This window comes from Musca domestica, unplaced genomic scaffold (genome assembly GCF_030504385.1).
Source record: "Musca domestica strain aabys unplaced genomic scaffold, Musca_domestica.polishedcontigs.V.1.1 19, whole genome shotgun sequence".
Taxonomy (NCBI): Eukaryota; Metazoa; Arthropoda; class Insecta; order Diptera; family Muscidae; genus Musca; species Musca domestica.
The window spans coordinates 9208018-9235363 of record NW_026712245.1 but is presented as its reverse complement, the minus strand read 5'-3'; the positions used below and the strand labels follow the sequence as shown (position 1 = coordinate 9235363).

General features: G+C 33.9%; 1 protein-coding gene across 1 annotated transcript; it reads right to left on the bottom strand.

Moving 5' to 3' along the window:
• Positions 1–7947: 7947 nt before the first annotated feature.
• Positions 7948–26184, bottom strand: LOC131801991 (hydroxysteroid dehydrogenase-like protein 1). Its single transcript, XM_059121248.1, has 5 exons — positions 25593–26184; positions 9055–9177; positions 8773–8883; positions 8260–8708; positions 7948–8139 (listed from the first exon to the last, which is right to left on the bottom strand). The coding sequence occupies exons 1-5, from the start codon at positions 25777–25779 to the stop codon at positions 8026–8028; spliced, it is 984 nt and encodes a 327-aa protein (XP_058977231.1). The 5' UTR covers positions 25780–26184; the 3' UTR covers positions 7948–8025.
• Between the last annotated feature and the right edge of the window lie 1162 nt (positions 26185–27346).

Here is a 27346-nt window from a genome sequence, read left to right as displayed (position 1 = left end):
ATAAATTGTTCGCATTTCATGTGTAGCCTGGACATATGGAGGTGTTTTCGGAAATGTGTGCTATAGTTGTACGAAATGTACTAAATGGTACAAAATTTTGTATTGGGTGAAGGGATGGAGATAAAATTCTGAAATTTTATATTAAGATTACTGAAGGTATGTGTGTTTGAGATTTGGTGGTGGTTTTGGAATTGTGTACAATAATTGTTCGAAAAGTACTAATGGTACTAAATTGGGTAATACTATAATATTAGTACAATTTTATGGAGAACATATAGAGCTCGAAATCTGAAATTCGGTATTAGGGTCGCTGTTCATGTGTAGCCTGGACATATGGAGGTGTTTTAGGAAATGTGTACTATTATTGTACGAAAAGTACTGGTATTTGGTGAAAGGATAGAAATACAATTCTGAAATTTGATATTAAGATTACTGATGATATCTGTGTTTGAGATTTGGCTGTCGTTTTAAAATGAGTCCTATATTTGAGCGAAATGTACTAAATGTTGTATTGGGTGAAGAGATAGGGCTGGAATCCTCAAATTTGATATTGATGTCTTTGTTGGGGTGGTTTTTGGTAATGTACTATAGTTGAACGAAAAGTACTGAATAGTACTATATTGGGTATTTGGTGAAAAGATAGAGATAAAATTCTGAAATTTTATATTTAGATTACTGATGTGTGTTTGAAATTTGGCGGCGGCTTGGAAATGCGTTTTGTATTTGTATGGTACTAAATTTTTTTATTGGGTGGAGAATAGAGCTGGAAACCCGAATTTTAAAATTGAGGTCTCTGGTATTTGGTAGTGAGAAATGGAGATGTTTTTGGAAATGTGTACTCCAAGTGTACGAAAAGTACAAAACGGAACTAAAATTTGTGTTGGGTGAAGGGATATAGCTGGCATCCCAAACTTTGATATTGAGGTCTATCTTGGTATCTGGGTTTGAGATGCGGAGGTGGGTTTGGAATTGTGTACTATAATTGTGCGGAAATTACTAAATATAAAGCTGGGTGAAGGAATTGAGCTGAAATCCTGAAATTTAATATAGATGTCGCTATTGGTGTTTGATGTTGAGAGATCAATATGCGCACTACAATTGTAGAAAATTTGATATCGGATTGGAAAATGGAGGTGTTTTGGAAATGTGTACGAACAGTACAAAAAAGGAATACATTAAGTATTGGCTGAAGGAATAGAACTGGAATCTCCAATTTTAATATAGAGGGCTCTGTCGGTGTTTGGGATTGAGAAATGGAGGTGTTTTTGAAAATGGGTACAACAGTTGTACGGGATGTACTAAGTAGTTCCAAGTTTGGTATTGGGTTAAGGAATAGAGCTGAAATACTGAAATTGGATATAGAAGTCAGTATTGTTGTCTGTTGATGTTAGAAGGAGCTGCTTTAAGATATAATTACTATAATTTTACTAAATAGTACTAAATTAGGTAATGGGGGAAATTACAGAGCTTACACCCCGGAATTTGATATTGAGGTCACTGTTGGTTTTTAGGGTTTACATATGAACGAAAAAAAAAATGGAGCACTTTGCAATAGTTTTACTAATATCCTAAACTTAACAAGTAAAAAACTGTAAGTTCGATCGTGCCGAGCTTTGAATACCCTACACCATTTGGAACGAATTTGGCAATTTTCAAAAAAATAAAGTCCTTTCTATTAAAATCTTAAAAATACCGAATGTAGCCGTTATATTTGGGTCTATACGACGACGTTTGTCATAAGCCATAAGGATACTTAAATGCGAAACTTGAAAAAAATATCGTTTAATAATGTAGCTAAAATCATCAAAATACGGAATATCGAGAGGTGCCGTTATATGGGGGCTATACGAAGACGTGGACAGATAATTTTCTTTCATTCCGGTGAACAATTTCGCTAAAATCATCGAAATACCGAATATAGGGAGGGTCCAATGCCAATACCAAAAGTCCTGCAGACATAATATACATTTGAGTAAAATTTTATTTCGTTCGGAAGCTAGAGTGATTTCTACAGACGGATAGACGGACGGACATCGCTAAATCTGCATAATTTTAAGGTAATGTGGACCTAAAATGTATATATTTTGAGGTGTTACAAACGGCATGAAAAATTTAATGTACCCTCCATACTATGGTGAAGGGTATAAAAATGCCTAACACGAACTGTTGGAAAGAATCTAAAATTTTAAGGTCGACTTTTAGCTAACAAAGTATGTAATAGTATGATAAATATAAATTCAGGAATGACAGCTATCGAAATGGTTCTCGTTTTTCGAATAACTATATAATGGTATCTTTCACTTTAGGGGTCTAAGCCAGACATTTTAATGCATATGACACCTCCTTCCAAAAATGTCGATATTGTACTATATTTTCCTTTGCTGAAATAAAATTAAAATCTCTTTCCAATAACTTAAGATATCACATTCTCTTTAATTTATTTTCGGAACACATATACCATATGTTCCGCTCATAAATATTTCTGAAAAAAAAAATGAATTTTATTTATTACCGCAATTACAACAAGTATCTGCTGCACAAGGTCGTTTTTTTAAATAACCTTTGATTTATGATGACGTTCAACAACCGTAGCAATGGATGGAGAAAAAACATTAATTGTGTCAATAGCTAGCTACCACAACGAAATAACCTCATTTAACACTATTCGGTTAACGTTTACAATGGAGGGCTTAAGTGAAACTTTTTACCAAAAAAAACTCAAAAGATACAGATACCCAAAAAATTAAAAAAAAAAAAAAAACATTACTCCATGTGTATGTCTGTTCATGTACAAATCGCAATACCGGCTTAAACCTCATACGCGACTACTTCAATGGTAACAAAAACATGTTTCTTGTAAGGTTATGTTGTTTTTACCAAAAAAAAAAAATAATATTACTTGTTTTTTTTTTCTTGGTGGAAAATTTTGTGAACACAGCAAAGATTCGGAGTTCCAAATCACACAACAACAACATTCAAGGGCATTAAACACTAAGTACAGAACCACCGAATAATGTTCGATGCTAAGTTCTGTTGGCCAAAAGTTTTTAATGGTTGAGTTCACTCAGCAATGTAAGCATATAATGTGTCTTTAAATGTAATTACTTTTAAATGACTGTCAATCCCACAATCATTATGTTTGGCAGGCAGGTATGAACGAACACACGGCGTATATACTCCAACCACATACATCATTGCCGAGTGGTGTTTGTTAAGGAAATCTATTCATGCAATACCGCCGCAACAATCACAGCTGCATGCTAGATGTGAATGCAATCAAGCGTCAATCGATGCCAATTGCTTCCTCCGGCTTGAAGTCGTAGCATCGACAAACCGACCGGCGGACCACCACATGGAAGTTTAACGGTCAACGACTTTATTGCCATTGTTGTTGTTGTTGATTTTTTCTTACAGATATTTTTGTTTTTTTTTCTTCTACATTAAAACTGGTTACATACGAAATCGAAAGTTTAACAGAAAATTATGCAACAGTCAGGTTGAGGCTTTTGTTGTTGTCTGTTTCAGGTGATAAAAATGCAATGATGAAACTGGTCTTGCATTTTTTGGCTATGTCAGTGGATTTCAGTACTGTAGAAAAGTAAATAATGAGTTGTTATTAAAATTATTTTAAAATGTGTTCTGAAATATTTCATAATATCCGTAATCCGCAGGTTGTAGGAGTTTCAATATCTTTGGGCATGGGTTTCGGAATCATGATAAATTTTGAATATATGGTTTCAGTGGTATATGATGCTTGCTTCATTATAATGGGTTTCAGATCTATGTTCGACGGAAGAGCAGAAAATTGTTCCGAGATGTATGATGTTTCAATATACATAAGACCTATGCATGCATAAAGCCTAACTCCAAACAGCCATGGTGGTTATTGAATTATGTTCCAGAGTATGCAACTTACCGAAATAACGGCCATAGACCCTATGTCTCTTTGGACAACATTTTTAGACCCTCAGCAATATGGCTAGAGATATACACCCTATCTTTGATACGGTCAAAACGTGCCTCATCGAAATAACGGTTTTAGACCCTAGGTCTCTTTGGACCAACTCCTTTTACGGACATTTAGAGTCGATCTAGAGATGTCCGTCTACCTGTCTGGCTGGTGCGCCGATGAATTTCGAAGGGAGTAAACGATTTGGCCCAAACTTGGGACATCGTAATACTACTTTTAAACATAGATCGAGTTCGGAGATTAGCAAAATCGGTCCGTAGCTCCCCAACAAAATGTCGAAATTTTGAAATAAAACAGTTTACTGCAAAGAAAGAGAATGGATAATCCGTTTTTGTTCCAACTTTGCAAATCCTAATATTTGCATCAATGCTAGGTCAGGTGCGTAAATAAACAATGTCGGTCCACTCCATCAAATACCTCCCCCACCATAGGGACAAACTTTTGAATAATTAAAACTCCTATAAAATGTGATGTAAGAGTTCGATTATCTACAAATTACACACATCATAATATTTTTATTAGCCCCAAGGTCTGGTGTGAAGATGGAATATATCGGTCCACTCCTTCAGGTACCTCACCCACAAATAATGATACTTTGAATATTCGTGAAGCTCATAAAAGACGAAATTAACTTGGTACATTTACATTCAGACTTGGTACATCTCAATATTTCTAGAGATCGGACCATACCTTTTGGTACCTCCCCCACAAACGGTCAAAGTTTTGATTAACCAATTCGATTATAAAATCCGAAATTAGAATGCGGTTCTCCTTATATTTCAAACATCCTATTATTTCTACTAACACAAGATATGCTGTGAAGATGGTACCTTCTGGTACCTCCTCCACAAAGGGTCAACATTTTAAATATCCACGAAGGTCATAAAACGCGAAATTAACATCCGATTTCATTAAAACTTGGTACATCTCAGTACTACCATGAACACAAGATCTGTTATAAATACAGGGTGAGATGGAAAAACTGCAACCGACTTCAGACTACTGTCATTTCTAAGCCACTCGTCTGACAGTGGTTAACATTATTCCAGTGACAGCTCATTGTATTGTTTACAAGCGTACAAAAACATTTTGGTGAGAATTTTCCAGAAAAAAGTTATTCGTGATGGAAATTAAAGCGTGATAGTGTGATTTCTTTATATTTGGCTGGAAAACCACAAGTGGATATCGTTGGAGCATTCCAGCATTTAAAAGTGAATAAATCTTTTGTGTCTCGTACCATCGCTCGTTACCGTTACCGATACTGGTAGCGTAGTCCGACTTCAAGGAAGTGGACGGAAGAAAACAGCAACATCAGCAGAAATGGTTCTAATATTGAAAAATGATTTCGGGGTAAAGCCATTGAAATTCCATAAAGTGCAAGAACTTACACCGCAACGGAAGAAAATAGACTCAAAAGAGCTAAAGAGTTGCTTTGCTTGGCCGAAAGTGGTCAACTGCTGAATTTGGTTTTCTCCGATGGGAAAACATTCGTTGCCAAGCAGTTTGTAAACAAACAAAATGATCGTGTTTACTTGCCAAAGAGGTCAGCTGAAAATGTGCACCTTCGGTTTGCCACCAGAACTCAAGCGCCGGCCATGAAGATGGAGTGGGCCGCCATCGATCACCTCCAGCAAGCGTTCCGCCGGGAATGGGCCAAAATACCGCAGAGCAAGATTCGGGGAGCGTGTGACGGTTTCATTGGCCGCTTGAAGGCCATAATTCGTGCCAAGGGTGACCAATTCGAACAAATCTAAACTTATTTTAAAATTTGATGCTATTTCCGATATTTTTTGCTTTCATTCAATAAAATTAAAAAAAAAATTAAAAATTATGGCGTTTGACTTTGTTGTAGTTTTTTTTTATCTCACCCTATATATTCTTGATAAGCATAAAGTTCTATGTTTATTTAGTGATGTCTGTCCGTCTGTGGAAATCACTCTGGCTAAAAAATCTAAACTTATTCTAAAATTTGATGCTATTTCCGACATTTGATGCTTTCGTTCAAAAATGTAAAAAAAATAAAACTTATGGCGTTTGACTTTGTTGCAGTTTTTTTATACCCTCCACCATACTATGGAGGGTATATTAATTTTGTCATTCCGTTTGTAACTCTTCTCATGTCCGTCTGTCTGTCTATCTGTCTGTCTGTCCGTCTGTCTGTCTGTTGTAATCACGCTATCTTTCGAACAAATTGAGATAGAAGGCTAAAATTTTGCACACATGTATTTTTTCCCAGTAGGCAGGTTAAGTTCGTAAATGGGCCATGTAGGTCCAAGTTATCATATAGCCCCCATATAACGGTACCTCCCGATATTCGGTATTTTGATGATTTTAGCGACATTATTCACCGGAATTATTTCAAATTTGACATTTGAAGTTTGTAATGGATGCTACAGCCTAAGACAGAAAATTATCTGTGCAGGTTCACGTCTTCCTGTAGCCCCCATATAACGGTACCCCCCGATATTCGGTTTTTTGATGATTTTAGCGACATTGTTTACCGGAATCGTTTCAAATTTGGTATTTGAAGTTCGTAATGAATACTACATCCTAAATCAAAAAACGAGCCATGTAGGTCCACGTCTTCATATAGCCCCCATATAACGGTACCCCCCGATATTCGGTATTTTAATGATTTTAGCGACGTTATTTACAGGGATTGTTTCAAATTTCGTATGTGAAGTTCGTAATGGATACTTCAGCCCATGCCAGAAAATTGTCTGTGCAGGTCCACGTCTTCGTATAGCCCCCCATATAACGGTACCCCCCATATTCGGTATTTTGACGATTTTAGCTACATTATAAACATATTTTTCTTCAAGTTTAAATATTGTAATAATTTATGACAAAAGTTGCCTATGCAGGCCCACGTCGTCGTATAAGCATTTGGTATTTTTATGATTTTAACAGAATTTTTAACGGGTTTTATTTTTTGGAAATTGCCAAATTTGTACCAAATGGTGGAGGGTATTAAAAGTTCGGCCCGGCCGAACTTACAGCTTTTTTACTTGTTTTTATCTCACACTGTATTTCCACATTTTCCAAAAATCTGCACATATCTCTCATATAAAGTATAGGAAATAGTCAATATAGTCCAAATCTGGCACGTTGTAATATTTATATATGTCTTTGGTGCTTCGGAACCTCCCCCATAAAGGGTCAACAGTTTGAATAATCATAACTCAGGGCATACGTATACTAGTAAGTCTATTTTACTTGTTTCTATCAAAATTTTGCTTCTTAAAATAACCATTTTTTTTGGTAATTAAAAAAATGAGTTTGATAATCCCGCTACAAAAATCCCTGACATAACTTACATTAATCGAAGATCTTTTGTTGTTGCAAAATGGTTATTGTTGTTTTTATAAAAACAACGTTTGTTTATTAGTGGAGAACGATGGTAATGTTTACAAGGGGGTAAGGCAGGGTATACCTAGGTTTCGGAAAGAGCCACCAATCCTCATTAGTTCCCTTGTTTTTGGGATATTTTCCCCAGAAGTTATTTTTAAAATAAATTCTATGACGAAAAAAATTTACCCAAGTGACGAGATCGTAAGCTCAATAGAAGAGGAACCATAGAATTAAATAAAACTAAAATTCTTTTGGAAAATCTTACAACCGCACTTATAAACATTTTCATCTTTTTCCACTTGTTATGCTTTCGTTTTACACAAACGAAATAGCATAACCATGTAAGTTGGTATTGTCTGTTACAACAAAAACCCCTTCGTCGACCGTACCTTATCTAGATCGCTAAACCATTTTCTCTCCAAATAATCTGTCTGTACTAGACTTCTGGGAGGTTCATAGAAGATTAAGAAATATTATATATTTATAAACGTTGATAGTAGAGATTTTATTACCTGTAAAAGTTATTCCATATATAGTGAATAGGGAATATTTTTTCAATTGTTGAAGGTCTCTTCAAAATTGAGTAGCATTGTTTATTTCTCTCTTTATTTCCTACAAACATTATGTATATACATTAAAATTTTATAATATTAATTTAACAGAAAATACTTATACATAGCTAAGGTACTTGAAGTCTTTTCAAATTACATGGCCTTCTCTTTGAGTTGTGTATCTAAATACTCCTGGCGCAGTTTTTTGCACATTTGGCCGCCAATGCGCGTCCTCACTCGTTCGGGAGATAGTTTCATAATGAAGTACTAAAATCAGAAATTAAAAAAAAATGTAAAATTAATTACGTAAGATCCTTTTGAAAAAATGGCGTCCTTAATTTTCTAACGTTTTTTTTAACATTTTTAATTTTTTTTAAATCATCTTACCTGCAAACCATGTGACCAATAACCCGTTGTTTCCTTACTTTTACCCAATGTAAAAACGGTAGATCTTGCATATGCCGCTGCACTAGGCACCATTAAACTGCCCTGCATTACCGTCTCCGAATATTGATTCATTTTTGTCACCACAAATAATGGAGTAACACATTGCACTTCAATATTATGTTCGGCCAATTCTTGTTCAATGGCCAAACTGAAGGTTCGAACAAAACGTTTTGTGGCACCATACACAGCCATGTAGGGTAAAGGTTGCAACTCACTGCCCGAGGAGATATTTACAATAATACCTTTACCTTGTTTCTTCATATTGTGTATGATCATGTGGGTCATCATGGTGACCGAACCAATGTTGATGTTGATTATGTCCCACAACACATCTTCGGGGACATTTTCCAAGGCATCGGGGAAATCGTACATTTTACCAACATTATTGACTGGAAAGGAGAGTAGACATTTAATTTTAAGAGAGGATATGGGATATATATTCTTTGCTCTTACCTAAAATACCCACTGGTATGCCAGCCAACTCATTTTCAATGTGGCCATAAACCTCTCTGCCCTTGGAAAAGTCGGCGGCAATCCATTTCGTTTTAACTTTGTATTCAGATTCTGCAATACAATGAAGCAATGAACAAAAATAACATAAAAACCAAACATTACAAAAGCTTCTCCAGTCAACCGTTAAAATCCGCCAAAATTTGTTTATATGCATCAGATAAGTAGTCCGTCCGTCTCTCTGCTTTCACATATCTCTCCTCACCAAAAAAAAAAAAAACTTACCAATTTCATTACAAACTTCTACTAATTTGGCTTTGGTACGTGAAATGAGCACCACGTTTAGGCCTTGTTTGGCCAACTCTTTAGCGTATTCCTTGCCAATGCCGTCGGTGGCTCCCGTAATAACTGCAAATAAAACAACAACAAACAAATAAGCTAGAGATTTTTTGGTATTCCAACATAAAGAGTGGTAGTTGGCAATAACCGTTATGTGGTTAAGCGGCATAACGACTACCCAAGAAAACCGAAAGCGAAATGGAAATGAAGTAATTAACACTTAAATGTTAATTAGTAAAAGTAAATGCCTAATATTAACAAAGAAATGTGACGAAATTTATGTTTTTTTTTTTTTTTTTTTGTTTAAAGAATATAACAATAAAAACTTTGGCTAATTACATTAAATAAAACAAAAAAATTAACTATAGTTTGGTTAACAGTTAATATGTCAGTTAAAAGTTAAAAAGTATCAGTCGGATCTTCCGACAGATTCATACCCACAACCAATGTTCATTATTATTCAAATATATTTTGATTTCTGTTATAATTATTCAAAAATTTGACCCTCTATGGAGTAAGTTCCGATGGATATTCAAAATGTTGACCCTTTGTGGTAGAGGTACCAAAAGGAGTGGACCGATATGTCCTATCATCACAGCAGATCTTGAGGTAGTAGAAATAATGGGATGTGTAAAATATGAAGAGAACCGGATGCTTAATTCGGATTTTATAATAGTTTTGGTTTTTCAAAACATTGACCCTTTGTGGTGGAGGTACAAAAAGAAATGGCCCGATCTCTACTATATTTATAACAGATCTTGTGTTAATGGAAATGTTGAGATTTACCAAGTCTGAATGGAATCGGATGCTAATTTCGTGTATTATGTGCATCATGGATAGTCAAAATGTTGATCCTTTGTCGCGGAGGTACCAGAAGGAGTGGACCATCTTCACACCAGACCTTGGGTAAATAAAAATATTGTGATGTGTGTAATTTGAAGATAATTATTCAAAATGTTGACCCTTCGTGGGGGAGGTACTTACACTGATGCAAATATTAGGATTTGCAAAGTTGGAGCAAAATCGAATTATCCTGTCTCTTTCTGTGCAGTAAATTATTTTCTATGAAAATTTTGACATTTTTGGAGGAGGTATCATAAGGAGTGTACCGATATTGTCCGTCTCCGAACTCAATATAAGTTTGCCTAAAATCCATCCATCCGGACGATGGACGGATGGACACCCCTAGTTCGACTTCAAATGTTCTGAAAAGGATTTGGCCCAAAGGGACCTAGGGTCTTAAACTGTTATTTCTTAAAATAAGCATTTTAGACTCAACAAAGAATTTATATTCTTGATCAGCATTCGATTTTATGCCGAGATGTTTTATCTCTCCAAAGCTGCATCTAGTACCCATTTAACTGTACTTCCGATATTTGCTATTTTCATGATTTGTGTCGTATTGTTTATAGGAATTGTATCAAATTTTGTATTTGGAGTTAGTAATGGGGACAACCCGCCACTCACAGAAAATTGCTTATATAGGTACACGTCTTCGTAGAACCCCTATATTATATATTCCGTATTTTTATGAATTTAGCTACATTTTTCCACAGAATTATCTCAAATAGGCAATGTCATCGTATGTGACGTTTCATATTTGGAATTTTTTAAAATTTCAGCGGAACGATTTACATTGTGCAAGTGCCCTACAAATTGTGGAGGACATTCAATATTTGGCTCGGCCGAACTTAACTGCTTTTCATTATATAATAACATAATTTTCACTTGTGTTGCATGAATTTTGAATGCGTTCAGGTAAGATTTAGACTTTAGATGTATTCTGGGACATCAGTAGAATTTTATAACAAACAATTTTGTTTTTGAAATATTTTACTTAAATTTTAAATGATTTAAGTCCAGTACAAGCTATTTTCTATCCCAATGTTTCTGCTGTCATAATAAACATGCATTTTTGCAAATTTTTCTCAATTACCAATATATAGTATAGCGGATGGTCACATCCATCCCCACATGAAATTTTTTCTCTTACAATTTTATTGGAAAATTCTGCTAAATTTCAGAAATTTGCACATGGAATATAATAAAATTGTTTATTTTTACATGCACATTTGATGCAATAAATAAACAAATTGTTTGTTTGTAAATTGTAAACAAATAGTGTTTAAAAATTATTTATAAACTATTTAATTTATAGACGATACTGAAAGATTATGTCTGGCATTGCTTGGTACGCGCTTACAGCGCTGGGTCAATGTATTTCTACATGCAAACAATTTGACAAATTATATATGCTAACGCAAAAAAAATATTTAGCTGTAAAAATATTTAGTTGGAAAATATGGGTAAGCCATATTTTTGGGAGATAGAGTACGAAACTAATGTACAAATGACATTGTAAAACCTCAGTATCAAATAAATATATGGTTATAGTTATATGGTTGCTATATGAAGACTATATATACAGTGATCTGTTACAGGAGGTTCAAAACTCTAAATACCGAATTTTAAACCATTCCGTTAAGAAATAGGCCTGAAATCGTCAAAATGTCGAGTATATACCTGAAACAACATGAAGGTAACATTTAGAGCAATGTTTAGAGCAATTGTTGAGCACATTATTTGAGAGTTTTTTTTTCTAAATATAAGTTATATGAAGTCATTTTGATGTGCTAGATGCAGAATTGACACATACTACCTTAGGGCTAAGATATTGCAAAGGCTACAAAACAAAAATGTTTCTGTTTTCTCAGATATAACCTCGATTAATGCGACAGTAGGTAATTTTAGCAAAATTTAAATGATGCCAATAAAATTGATCTGTGGATCCACTTGGTGTGGGAGCTGTCCTCCTTTTTATTCAATAAATAACCATATTGAAGATTAACAGCCAATTTGCGGTCTTTGACCGGACATTTTGGCCCTATATTTACCTCTCCCTCTATCGTGCTGATTGGTATTCAAAAAAAAAAAAATATCATATAAAAGCTTTGGTCAGTTTTATCTGCTAAATATAACCCAATGCTTATCGAAAATTCTAGACTTCTGCCCTACCTGTCCTTAACTCTCACCACATGAAAAATTCTTTGTCTTTTAGTTTTTAATTGTAACCGGTAGATTGACTGCTAACTCAAAAAAAATTAATTTTTTGGTTCATTCGAACCCCTAAAAATACATCTTCAAAACAATAGGATTCTATTCTGACCCTAAGTCTACTTCCATGCACATTTTCGTGAGGATTGGACGAAAGTTGCGGTCTGAATATAACACTCTCAACATATCGTGTGGTAGGGTACAAAATGTACATGTCAATATTGTAAATCAAATATGAAAAAATCGCAATCGATAAAAAATGGAGAAAAATATTCATTTTTTATTAGCATATTTTTGCGCGATTTTCTTAGATTTTATCCTTTTCTAACAACAAGAGGCCATTGTATATTGGTGAGAATTGTCAAAATCCGTCCAGCGGTTCTTGACTTATAAGCAGCATAACTAACATCAATTTCTTATATAAATAGATTTTACCTATTTTGCTATTTGCAAACAGCATCACTGTAATGGTCAGAATTGACATTTTAATGTATTTTTTATTTCGCCGGGTTTTAAAAAATTCGCGTATTGGCTTATATATAGAAGTTATGGTTTATTTTACCGACTAAATATTGTCCGATGATCATCCAAATTTGTAGGCTTCTTCACAGTCCTAAACTCTAACCCCATGCAAAATTCCGGGTCGATTGGTTCCAGAGCAACAGCAAAATCAGGAAAATTTTCTGTGTTTGGTCCATTTCAACCTCTAAATATTTTGCGATTATCTCCAAAAACAATAGACTTCTATTCTGTCCCAAACCCCAACTCCATTTTCAATTCAGCTTGGCGAGATAGAAAGATTAATATATAGTTTCATATATCGGGGACCAATATTTCGAGGTGTTACATAATTGTTGGTCCAATCAAACTTATAAGACCCCAACACACAGTGTTGTAGGGTATAAAAAGATACTGCTGTATTTCCCATGTCAAATAGATAAATAAATAAATTATAAATCAAATAAATTTCTGCAGATGCAGAAGATTTAAAATCAGGGGACACCATTATATATTGAATATTATTGGCAGGAAGATTTTCCTTACATTGGAAAATAGCCGATTCAGTTGCACATTCTGTTTCTACTTTTTTTACGACGAAGCTGAATCATTGCATTTCCAGTCTATTTAGACATCTTCTCTCGTCTGTATGCCGGATAAAGATCCTGTAGAAGTAAAACCTTGAAATTATGTATTTTTCCTTCATATTAATTAATTAATTTGAATTAATTGTTTCAAATATTTACATTTTCAATTATTAAGCCTCCGTCTATTGTTACCATCGTTTTCACATTCTTTCTTCTTGAATACCCATTTAACTGGTTTTCTCTGCATGCCATTTTTATGTATATTAGACTGCGTTTGAAATTCATATTGATATTTGATCAGAGATCAGTATAAGTTTATGATGTTATATTTATATCATTGTTTTTTTAATTTATTCAAATTTATTTTTGCAAATTCTAATTTGTAAAAGTTCACATTGTAGTTCAGTGAACTTGTGTCATGCATCTTATTCGATATTTGCAAAAAAAGTGTTTTGTTGTCCGCTAAACTAGTTGAATGATCTGGAGACTTCCTATTTAACCATATTTGTATATCATATTATGCAATTGATTATTGTTTATGTGTGGGCGTTGGTTGTGACAAATTAATTGAATTATCTTCATTTTTTTTTTATTTGTTGGTAAATATAGTCAATGACCGGCTAAGAATCTTTACGAAAAATTAAATTTTAAATTTTCTAAATTAAAACCATTAAACCTTTGGAAAAATTTAGAGTAAAAACTTAATTTCTAAATCGTGACAATTGTACTTGAAACACGTTTGAATTTTCATTTCATTTTCTGAGTAATCTATTGAAAAAAGTTTGACACAGATATCGAATATTAAATCTTTCACAAAACTTGATATAGATAGCTTTGCATAAATTATATTCCGTTTATATATTTCATTGGTTTTTATATAAATTTCTTTGTTTCCAATTTAATTGCCATAAACTTGAACTTGACTTTGTTCAGGTTTTCTATTCCCCCACCGAAAATTGCGTGAAACAGAAATAATAAAAAACCTTAAAACTCTTTAAATCCCAAACAATTTCACGCACTTTATTCAAGTGGATACAGTGGAGAATACGAGGGCAACTGCTGGTTCACGAAGTTAATATCATAGCACAGAGTGTAAACAATGCAAGGCCGTTTCAAACTTCATTACGACAAAAACTCAAAAAAAAGCTAAGCTGTCATCTAGCGTGCCATGGTAAATTACACAAAAAATAACTAAATATAAATAAAAACAGAGGAACGTAAAGAGAAAACAGACAAAATACTACTACTTCTACTATTTGGGATGAATGAAATGAAAACAAAAGCGGCAACAACAATTAAACGCACGATTCATGCGATTTTATTTGCCGTCCGAACTAAAAGCTGTAACCGCATCAGCAACCTAATCGAAGCATAAAAAGCCGGTTAGTTGTTCATCCATTTGTGTTTAAATTAATAAATTTACCGCTGTAGTACCAGCTGTAGCGGAGGGAGTGACTATTAGGGCTATGTTACTAGGTGAATACTAGTTCAGTAAGGGAATTCAGTATTATGGCTGTTTTTTCTAAGAGATCGAAATTTATTGGGGTTGTTCAGCAGGATATATGCCAGCTTAATGAAGAGATAAATTCCATGGTATACCTAAATTTGAGCCGCATTCGATTTAAAAAAATTATTTCAATGGTCTATTTGATATATCGAATATCATTCTTATGGAGCGGATATTTCGAATTGAATGAAACATATATATGGGAGCTAAAGCTATACCGATTTTAACCATTTTTTTTAATTGGCTTCTGGGGTGAACACCAGCACATGTGCTATTCTAATTAATTGGATGTTATATATTTGGAGCACAAAAAACTTTAAATCGTATCAAGAATTTATATGGACAAGAATGAGAGGAGTGGATGAGAAATCTTAAATTAGCAAAGCTTTATGAAATCAAATAATTAGTTAAATTTTTGAAATTTTGACCCTTTGTGGAAGATGTATAAGAAGAAGTGGACCTATGTTAATTTGTTGAACCTTATCTTAGCTTGATTTAGTAAATAAAAATTCGGAAGTATCCGAATTATACCCTCAGCAATATGGCTACAGAGGGTATATATCATTTCATACGGTCAAACGGGCCTAGTCGAAATAACGGTTTTAGACCCTAGGTCTCTTTGGACCATTCCGTTTCACGACATTTGGAGTCGATATAGCGATGTCCAGCCCGGTGCCTACTATAATTCTCGAAGGGAGTATCCGATTTGGTCCAAACTTGGTACATCATAATATTATTGTCAAACTTAGATCGAGTTCGGGGATGGGCAATATCGGTCCATTTCTTCCGGTACTCCTCCATAAAACAACATTTTCAAAGAAAATAATTTTCTGCACAGAAAGCGAAAGGATTATCCGTTTTTGCTCCGACTTTGCGAATCCCAATATTTGCATAAGTTGTAGGTTAGGTGCGAAAATGGACAATATCGGTCCACTCCATCAAATACCTCCCCCACAAAGGGCAAAAATTTTGAATAATTATAACTCTTATAAAATGTGATGTAAGTGTCCGATTGTCTTCAAATAACACACATCACAATATTTTTATTAACCCAATATCTGGTATAAAGGTGGAATATATCGGTCCACTCCTTCCGGTACCTCCCCCACAAATTTTGAACATACATGAAGCTAATAAAACACGAAATTAATATCCGATTACCTTCAGACATGACACATCTTAATATTTTTATCAACACAAGATCTTTAATAAAGATGGTAGAGACCGGACCATTGTTTCTGATACCTCCCCCATAAAGGGTCAAGGATTTGAATAACCAAAACGAGCATAAAATCTGAAATAAGCATCCCGCTCTCTTCAAATTTCACACATCACAATATTTTTATTAACCCAAGGTCTGGTGTGAAGATGGTTCATATCGTTCCAGGTAGACCATTTCTTCTGGTACCTCCCCCAAGATTTTGAAAAACAAAACTTTCTTCAAATTTCACACATCCAAATATTTTTGCTAATTCAGGATCTGTTGTAAAGATGATATATATGCGAACCTCTTCTGGTACCTGATCTGGTCAATATTGGCCGACTGCTACAGAGCATCCCTAATAAAGGGTCATAACTCAGGCTGGGGACATAAATCTGTAGGCAAAACCGACTGATACTATTTTACTTGTTTTTAGAAACAACTTAAATTGAATGAAAAAACTGTAAAGTTGACCAAATCCATGCCAAATATCAAATTTCGTACCATTTAGCACTTTTCATAAATTTTTAGGAACGATTTTCCAAAACCACCTTCAAATCTCAAGGCCAAATTTCAGAAATCAAGCACAATCTATTCACCCACTACTTAATTTAGTACCTTACGTATTTATAGTACGTATTATCAAAACCACCTACTCATGTTAACCCTACCCACCAGCAGTGACCCAAATATCAACATTTCAAATATTCCATGTATTATTTTTCAAGAACCGAGCTTTATCTCATCCCTACACACCAATATTGACCCACACGCAAAATTTTAAGTTTCTAGCTTCGGTCGTTTGTCTGGGCATTAAATTAATGAAATAATTTCAAAATACACATTTCGAAATGAATTCACTAAAATGGCTGTAACTCATGAATCAATACACATACAAATATACACATATACAAATAAACCTGCGTATTAAAGTCACTTTTCATATGAATTTTACAGAAACAAAATCGGCTACCGCATTCCTTAGAACATAAATGACTAACACAATGCAACTTATATTTATATATAGCAAGTAAATTACACATGTGTCTTAAATCTGTGTGCTAGGCAAAATAACATCCACTTTCCATATAAACAAGATCCGCCAAATACTTATAGAACATCGCATCATTTTCAGTCCCATTTAAATTATTTCGCTAGGTTACGCATAATATATTACCAATTAGCATTTGCCTTTCTCATTGAAACAAAAGCCTCCTCAATCAATTGCCGACATATAACCAAGTTTTGGCATAATAATAAGAGTGCGAAATTTGTTTTGCGTCTCATTCCCAAAAAAACTTGATCAATAAATTTAAAATAAAAAAATTCTCATTTGGTATTCTGGAATGTCAGTTCCTTGTACTTTTCTCTTTAAATATAAATTAAACATAACGTTCTTTTTCGAGTGACAAAATGGGACTCACTTTATTTTTCCTTTATTCTTAAAATTAAGTTTTGTTGGACAATGTATTTAGTGCAACGTTAGCACTTTTGATTTTATTATTTCTTAGAGTTAGGTTTCTTAAAATGTAAGCATTTATCTGTTGTTTATACGAATGAATGACATGAATGCATTGTAAGCATTTTGCAAGCATATTTAAGTGCCATCGAACTTGCACGCGCAACAGAAACAGAAATAAAGAAGTTAACGTTAACTCCTCCCCTCTTTAAACCGAGCGTCCTCGATCGGTCAAAAATAGGGAATATGAGAAATTCTTCGTATTCCCGGCAATTCCACTACTTCCGGCATAGGAACACGATTACGTGCGTCATACGGACATGAATCTGCTATAGACGGGGTGAGTATAATTTCTTTTCCCCTTTTGCAGATCTTGGACCTTATAATGAAAACGATTATCAATATTATCGCGAAGGAGGTAAGTCCAAAATTTGTGGTTTGACCCCACTCGTATTTGCCTCCCAATAAATTTATGGCTTTTGTGTTACTAATTTGAATTTCTTTAATTGACTCTAAAGAGAGCGTCTCTTCTATACTGAGAACAGACTCCCTAGGTTGCAGAATCGCCGGTAATGGTTGAATATGGCTTATTTCAAAAAAGGAATATGATTTGTCGGAAATACTTAGTGTAGTGTTGCTATATTGGATGACATACGATCCAATAAGTCTTTGTGTAACATTATTTATTAGGATTGTTTCATTGAAATTATTTAACAGGATTACCCCTGGAGAAACTTCTTCAACTGTTGGTACTGTTTTGTTATCAGTTACCGTGCAATTCGATGTCTTGCTATTTAACAAATTAGAAATACAGGTGTTATTCTCTATAGCTTCTAAGTTTATGCTATTACAGATACTTATATTATTGTATTTCATGCATTCACTCTTGATTCCGTATAATTTTAAATCTTGTTTGCACATTATTACATTTTCGAATTTTAATTTATTGACGAACTTCTCAAATTTTATAGGTTTCAGTAATAATCTATTACAAACTTTGTTGTCTGTCATTGGTATTCAAATAATATAAATGATAGATTGATTATTAGTTGCGATTTTTATTTGAGCAAATTCAAAGATTTCTTCTACATTAACAAACGGTATTGAATCTTTTTCAATTATATTTTTAATAATATTTATCTCGTCAGATGAAAGTATGAATGAGTTTACAATTCCTATTTTTGCCCAATGGATAGCGTATTGAATATTTACAATTTCTTGTTTTAATATTTCTATTTTAAATTTTAATTTTGAACTTAATCTATCTCTGTTTACATCACTGTAATTTATACTTTTTATTATTTCATTAGTTATTTGTGTTAACTCATTAATTTTTCTCAATGACAATTTGTTAATTACAACTTGTTTATTATTGTTTTCTAGAACTTCATTAGTTTTCTGAGTTATTATTTCAAAATCATCGTGGTCTGGATTTCCAGCAATCCATTTCCACGCTGAACCTATAAAATTCAATGATCGTTTATTTTTCACGTTTGGCTTCAAACGGTCCAAGTATCCTTGAATCTCTGTCAGCTCATGGGTTAGGAAGGGATGAAGGAAATGGTGTTTGGTTATGTTCTGGGAAAGGATGTTTTGTAGGGAATTTATTGTTTCTTGATATTTGTCGATGTCAATGATATGAATTATCCTGAAGTTACCATCTTGAATTTTTGCCAAACCGGAATCAAACGCAACAATTTGAGAGTTTGTATAGTCCAAAATCTTGACATAGGCGGTCGCCGTGGCGAATAAAAATAATAAAACTTTGTAGAGCATGCCGTCTCCTGTTGATTCTCCGTATTCCTTTTTGCTTCCGCTACTAAGGGGGTGTCTTCAATCTTTTGAGCCGGCTGGATGTCGTTGACTCTCTCGTACTCCACAAGTTTTTCCCACAGCTTTTGGGGATTTAGTGTTGATTTACAGCCTTTATAGGGTGTCTTCTTCAACAGGTTATTGATGTTTTTAGTTACCAGTACGCAGCTTTATGAGGTGCCTTCTTCCACAGGTTTTGATGTTTTTAGTTAGCAGTTTGCAGCTTATGAGGTGCCTTTATTAATTTGCAGCCGTTTGGGTGCTTTAATTTTTAGTTGACAGTTTGCAGCTTCATGAGGTGCCTTTATTAACTTTGCAGCCGTTTGGGTGCTTTTAATTTTTCGTTGGGCGCCAATTAAACATAACGTTCTTTTTCGAGTGACAAAATGGGACTCACTTTATTTTTCCTTTATTCTTAAAATTAAGTTTTGTTGGACAATGTATTTAGTGCAACGTTAGCACTTTTGATTTTATTATTTCTTAGAGTTAGGTTTCTTAAAATGTAAGCATTTATCTGTTGTTTATACGAATGAATGACATGAATGCATTGTAAGCATTTTGCAAGCATATTTAAGTGCCATCGAACTTGCACGCGCAACAGAAACAGAAATAAAGAAGTTAACGTTAACTTATATGATTTCTATGGCAACATTTCTTAATTGTATTCCTGTTTCTTGTTAATGAGGTACTTTTTCTGTTAAAATACCATACTGGTTTTTATTTTTCCAATTAGTTTGAATTCGCATATTTATCAATGTCTTCTTTTTTATATTCTATGATAATTTTATATTTTTTGCGTAACATTTGCATTATTATCACAAAAACACGCATTGCCAGAATGTTGACAAAAAATGGTAAGATATTTAAAGAAAACAAATTTATATTTTTCACTTTTCTTGGATACAATTTAAAAAATATTTTAATTTTTTATCAACAAAAGAAAACCAAAATTTATAAAAAAAAAATATACGTTATATCGTATAATATATATATATATATATATATATATATATATATATATATATATATATATATATATATATATATATATGTAAACCTTGTTGTAAAACGTTTGCAAAATTTTGGAATCATAAGTATTTTTTACCGTATTTAGTACTATTGTTTTAAAATGTACCCCTTTTAAGCTCAAAATACAGGTTCCAAATTTTTCAAAATTTCAAGCTTCCAAACTTTGTTTTTTAAAAAATTTCATCGAAATTTTAGCATTAAAATAATGCAAACTGGCAACATGAATTCTCAATGGGTTCTGAGTAAATATAATACTTGATTCCGAAAAAAAGTGTCAGTGGGCCAATTTATAACAGCACAATTTAATTTTGGCTAAATGAAAATAAACAAGTTTCAGCAACTGTGCACTGTTTGGACAAATCATAAATAAACAAATGAATAATAACAAACAAAGTGAATGAAACCTGAAATATGCATTCACAATAGCTAGAAATTGCATAAGAGCGGGAGGGTGACAACGAATACGCACATGACTGGACATAAAAATTGCATTGTTGTCATTGGTAATGTTTTCGGCAATTACACGTTGATGTAAAATGTAATTTTGCAATAGACTGTGGGACAATTTTTGTAAAGTCACTAAGTGTTAATCGTCTAATAGACAATCAATGAATTGTGTCATCTTTGAACGAAAACTTCCTGATCTTTTAACTGCGAATGGTGATCGCTACCGTGAGATGTAAACCATTATTTTTTGCCCAAAATGCTACAGCTTCACTTGCATGACATGTGGCCATATGCCACATAGCACACGTAACAATGGAATTATTAAGAGGGGAGTTCGGTGAATATTTTATTTCGTGTTCGAGACCGTTCAATTGTTCGCCAAAATCGTGCGATTTAATGCCTTTAGACTATTTTTAGGTGGGCTATATCAAAGCTTATTTCTATACTGACCAGTCCGATTCAATTAGTGCATTGAATCAGTCGAAATATTGGAAAGAGAATGCCAAAATTGAACTAAGCGGATGGAACATTTTCATTATATAATCTTCAAGCATTAAATAATGTGGTCCGTGCATTAATTCTAATAAATGGTTCATGAACTTTTCTCAAATGGCCTACCTGAAAACCTTATACTGGTTTTATAGGAAAATTTTCTGGTTTTCTATAGAAAATCTAATTTTTGCAAATAGGAGAATACTCTGAAATTCTATAAAGAGACTTTCTGATCATAAAAGGAGGCAGGTTTTCCATGGAGAGACTTTCTGGTTTAATATAAGAGAATTCGTTGGTCACATAAAGAAATATATTATATTAAGGAAGAGACCTGCAGATGGTATTTATCATTTGATAGGTAAATATCTTTCTTTTCTAACTAACGGTCAAGAACTCTTTGGACCAAGCAGGTGTTAGGATATAAAGGATCCGATCAAGAATTATCGCTCGAATCGTTTTTGATTTTTCCACTTATTCATATCCCCCACAATATATTAAAATTGAGAATAATAACAAATAAAAAAGCAAATAAATTCGGTCGGGCTGAACTAATAATAATACGCTCCATCTTTTTGAAGAATCTTAAAAAATATCGAAAAAATCTGTCAAAAAATAATAATTAAATGAAACCGTTATACGAAGACAAGGACCTGCGTAAATAATTTTTAATATATGCAATTTCGATGAATAATGTCGCTAATATCATGAAAATACCTAATAAAGGGTGATACCGTTATATGTGGGCTATATGAAGGCGTAGACTTGCATACATAATTATCCGTCATAGGTTGTAGTACTAATTACGAGCTTAAAATTTTAAATACTATATTTGAAACAATTCCGAAAATCATCAAAATACCGAGTATTGGGGGGGGGGGGGGTTCTGCTATATGGAGGCTATACGATATCGGGGACCTTTATAGGTAATTCTTTTCCAGGGAATAAAGTACTCAGAAGGAAATATTTTTAGACAATTCCATTTAAAAATGTGGTTAAAATCATGAAAACACCGAATATCGGGAGGTACGGCTTTAGGGGGCTATACGATATCGTGGCCCTATGTAAATAATTCTCTTGCAGGGGGTAAATTACTCTGAAGGAACTCCTTCTTTGGATTTTCGGACAATTCCATTGAAAATTTTGGCTACAATCATCAAAATACCGAATATCGGGGGGGTACCGTTAGCGTAAACAATTCTCTTCCAGGGGGTAAAGTACTCACAAAGAACACCTTGTGTAGTATTTCAGAAAATTCCATTAAAAATGTGGCTCAAAATCATCATAATATCGAAAATGTGAGAGGAGGGGGTATTGCTATATGGAGGCTATACGATATAGTATAGAGTAAAACCGAATAAAGATAGGAAGCTAAAATTTTGAACAGATCAGTCTTTTGTCTGCAGGCAGCTCAAGTTCGAAAATGGACTATGTCGATTCACCATATCGTATAGCCCCTATATAACGGTACCACCCAATATTCGGTATTTTGATAATTGTAGCCAAATTTTTCAGTGAAATTGTCTGAAATTCCACAAAAGGAATTCCTTCTGAGTACTTTACCCCATGGAAGAGTATTGTCTATATAGGTCCACGATATCATATGCCCCCCATATAACAGTACCTAACTATATTCGGTATTTTGATGATTGAGCTACGTTTTTTAATGGAATTGTCCAAAAATCCATAGTAAATGTTCTTTCTAAGAATTTAAGCCCTTGGAAGAGATTTGTCTATATGGGTCCACGATATCGTATATCCCCCATATAAGGGTACGTCGCAGTATTCGGTATTTTGATTATTTTAGAGACATTATTCATCAGAGTTGTTTCAAATTTAGTATTTCGAGTTCGTAATTGGAACTACATTCTATGCTAGAAAATTTTCTATGAAGGTCCAGGTCTTCGTATGGGCCCCATACACCAGTGCCTCCCTATATTCGGTATTTTGACGACTAAGCTACATTATTTACCGGATTTTTTTTCAAGTTTTGTATTTGAATATTGTAATGGCTTATGACAAAAATTGCCTACGTAGGACCACGTCTTCGTATAGACCTGAATATAGCGGCTACATTCGGTACTTTTAAGATTTTAACAGAATTTTTAACGGAATTTATTTATTTATTTCTTTTTTTAAATTTCCAAATTTATTCCATATGGTGGAGAGTATTCAAAGTTCAGCACGGCCGAGCTTACAGCTTTTTTATTTCTTTTACATTGCATTTCTCATAAATCCATTTCATTTTACTGAAACATTACAATTGGATGTCCGATTTTCTATATTTCGACTACCTTTTATCATATGGAGTTTAATTCAAAAAAAAAAAACTTTTTTAAGAGCCGAAAGAAGACCACATTGATCAAAGGTCAACATTAACTACATGAAAAATTTTAAAGAGCAAATCAAATTATATTCGACTTTACACTCTGGCCAAAATTGGTCCCCCAATTTAAATAAACTAGATTTAATTTAAAAATGCGGGAAATAAAAAAAAATTATTCTTCTTGAAAAATATCCAATTACTCGTGTAATGCTTTAAATTTGACTTTAAATTTTGTTTTGCACCACAGCATTTCCGATTCTTATATCAAACAATTATTTTATTGAGTTAATTTAATTTTTTTATTTTTTTTTGCACTTCACAAATTATTTCATTTTTCAATTGAAACTTAACAAAAAACAAGTAAGCAAAGGCTACAGTCGAGCGGGGCCGACCGTTGAATACCCTACAACACTACAGTAAACGATACAGTTTATATAGGCGAGATACTCGAAAGAATTCCACAAGATATTGTGACAAATAATAAAAGAAACCATCAGGTTTCGTTCTCTAATTTTCGATTAATAGCAACTTAAACTAATTTGCTCATTTCCAATTTATTGGTAGATGTTGCACTTAAATGATCTTCCTAGATCTGGAACCAATATTTCCCAAAGACCTATAATCTCTCAGAAGTGGCAAAAGATTAACATTTATTATTGGATTTTGACTGAAACTGGATGGCCATCCAAAACTGCTTGCCTTTGCAATGTCCGGTAATCCCCATTCAAATGTGCGTGAGGATCGGGCGATAATTACGACCCGCTGACAATTTTGCAGTTTTTTGGTCCATTTCAACCCCTAAATATAGGGCGATCATCTCCAAAAAGAGTAGGCTTCTATTCTGACCCTCATCTTATCCCCATGCAAAATTTCGTAAGGATCGGGCCATAAATGCGATCTGTATATGATATCCTGATATCCTAACTACTTAGTTTTGTTAGCTGTAGAAATATTACCAAATGTTTAATTCAAAATGAAAATATGCCAAAAATATGACAAAATTGAAAAAAATATGAGAAAATATTACAAAATCAATATTTTCATCTTTAGAGAGATATTTTTATGCGATTTTTCAGACGTTTTTTCTTTCCTGCCAAGAGGCCATTCTGAATTAATGAGAACTGTCGAAATCAGTTCAGCCGTTCTCGACATATATGAGATCTTTCAAGCATATCTTCTTTGATAGACATATATATCGCACATATTTTGCTATATATCCGATTTGTTGGATGTTAACACCAAGGTAAAGGTCAGCAGTAACCTTGTCATAGCTTCGTGATTTCGCCGGGATTTAAAATATTCGCGGTTTAATGAAAAATGTTGAATTTTTTCAACACAAAAGATATGGTCTATTCTACCCGCTAAATATTATCCGATAACTACCCAAATTGGTAGGCTTCTTGCCAGCCCTAAACTCTAGCTACATGCGAAATTCCGCGTCGATTGGTCTATAATTGCGACCTGTATAGCTACTGCAAAATCCGACATTTTTCAGTATTTGGTCCATTTCAACCCCTAAACATTTGGCGATCATCTCCAAAAGAAATAGGGTTCTATTCTGACAATAACCCCACCTACATTTTAAATTTCGTGAAGATCGGGCCATAATTGCGACCTGTAGAGTGATTACAAATTAACATGGACAGACGGACAGACGGACAGACGGACAGACGGACGGACGGACATACATAGCTAGATCGACTCAGCTCGGCGAGCTAGGAAGATCCATATATACTTTCCTATATGGGAAACCAATATTTCGAGGTGTTACATAAATTCTGGCCCAATCAAACTTATAATACCCCCAACACATAGTGTTGTAGGGTATAATGATATGGTGCCATTGACCCTGATAATTTATTTATTTAAAATTTTACAAGTCTAGGAAATCTTGGGCATTTAAAACATTGTTTCGATTGCTTTAATTTTCATTCTAATGAGATTTCGTCACACACACACATACACATTTTTCGAAAAGTATTTAAATCAAATTTCAGTTTAATTGTTTATGAATTATTCATGAGTTTCTTTTTCTAATTTTTTAATCAATCGAATTAATTTTGTTACTTTCTCACCTGCCCATTTTCCGTATTTGTCGACCAATGTTGTTGGTAGCTGAGGTTGGAAGTATGGCTGGAGCAAAGATTTGATAATGGAAATCACAGATATGAAATTATCGTAAATAAATACGGCCAGAGCCCATATTCCGACAAAATAAATGAAACCGGATAGCAAAGGCAACATGTCGAACACGAATAACATTGCAAACTACGGGGTGTTGATTTGAAATGTATTTTTTTGTTTAGTTTTATAGCAACAAAAAGACTCTGCTGTGAGTTATCTTCATGCAACGGATAGCGAAAATTACAAAAATAAAAACACAGAGGTCGGTCACTCGATTACCGCCGTTTCTTATCAATTGATGATTATGTTTTTTTTCAATTTTTTGTACAATCACAATGATGCGTAGTATTTTTTTAATTTGATCAAATTCCAACAAACAACAACAACTCTTTCCAAAAATTTACATTTGTTTTTTTTTTTGTTTTGATACAAGAATGCAATTTTTTTTGTTTATTTTCAATTCGATTTACACATTTGAACACACACAATTCCAACACTTGTCTCTTGTATGAACCGTTCACGAGCCTCTTGAATTTCGCACTGAATTTCAATTCGAATTGTTTATTTGGTTTCCATGCTTCATCACTTTTGATCGCACGCCGATCCAACTAGGTTCGCTTGCTGCAAATGCTGTTGCGGTAATGGGTTTGAATCAAGCTAGGTTTGACAATGAAAACTTAAGCCATGCAGGCATGGTTGATGTTATCAGACGGGCAAACAAAGCAACCAACTACAATGGCAAGCTTATGTTGTGTCTTTAACCTTTTTTCGGTTTTAAGATGTGAATGATACGAACATGTACGTCCGATGGAAAGAAGTATAGCTTTGTCGAGATAAAGAAACTTATTTATAAGATGTAACGGTTTTAACTTTTATTTATATCATTTTCGGTTTGTTGTCCTCCTCCTCCTTTTCTACCTTCATTAAGGTATAAGAATCATTTACAGTTTATTTGAAACTGGTTTGTTCCCTGTCACACAGAGTTGAATATGTAAGCGATTACACGAATTAAAATTATATACTAATTTAAATTTAAACAAGTAAAATAGCTATAAGTTCGGCCGGGCCGAACTTTTAATACTCTCCACCATTTGGTACAAATTTGGCAATTTCCAAAAAATAAAACCCGTTAAAAATTCTGTTTAAATCTTAAAAATACCGAATGCTTATACGACGACGTGTAGCTAAAATCGTCAAAATACCGAATATGGGGGGTACCGTTATATGGGGGCTATACGAAGACGTGGACTTGCACAGACAATTTTCTGGCATGGGCTGAAGTATCCATTACGAACTTCACATACGAAATTTGAAAAAATCCCTGTAAATAACGTCGCTAAAAATCATTAAAATACCGAATATGGGGGGTACCGTTATATGGGGGCTATACGAAGACGTGGACCTACATGGCTCATTCTTTGACTTTGGATGAAGTATCCACTACGAACTTCACATACGAAATTTGAAACAATCCCTGTAAATAACGTCGCTAAAAATCATTAAAATACCGAATATCGGGGGGTACCGTTATATGGGGGCTATACGAAGACGTGGACCTACATGGCTCATTCTTTGACTTTGGATGAAGTATCCATTACGAACTTCAAATACCAAATTTGAAACGATTCCGGTAAACAATGTCGCTAAAATCATCAAAATACCGAATATCGGGGGGGGGGGGGGGTACCGTTATATGGGGGCTATA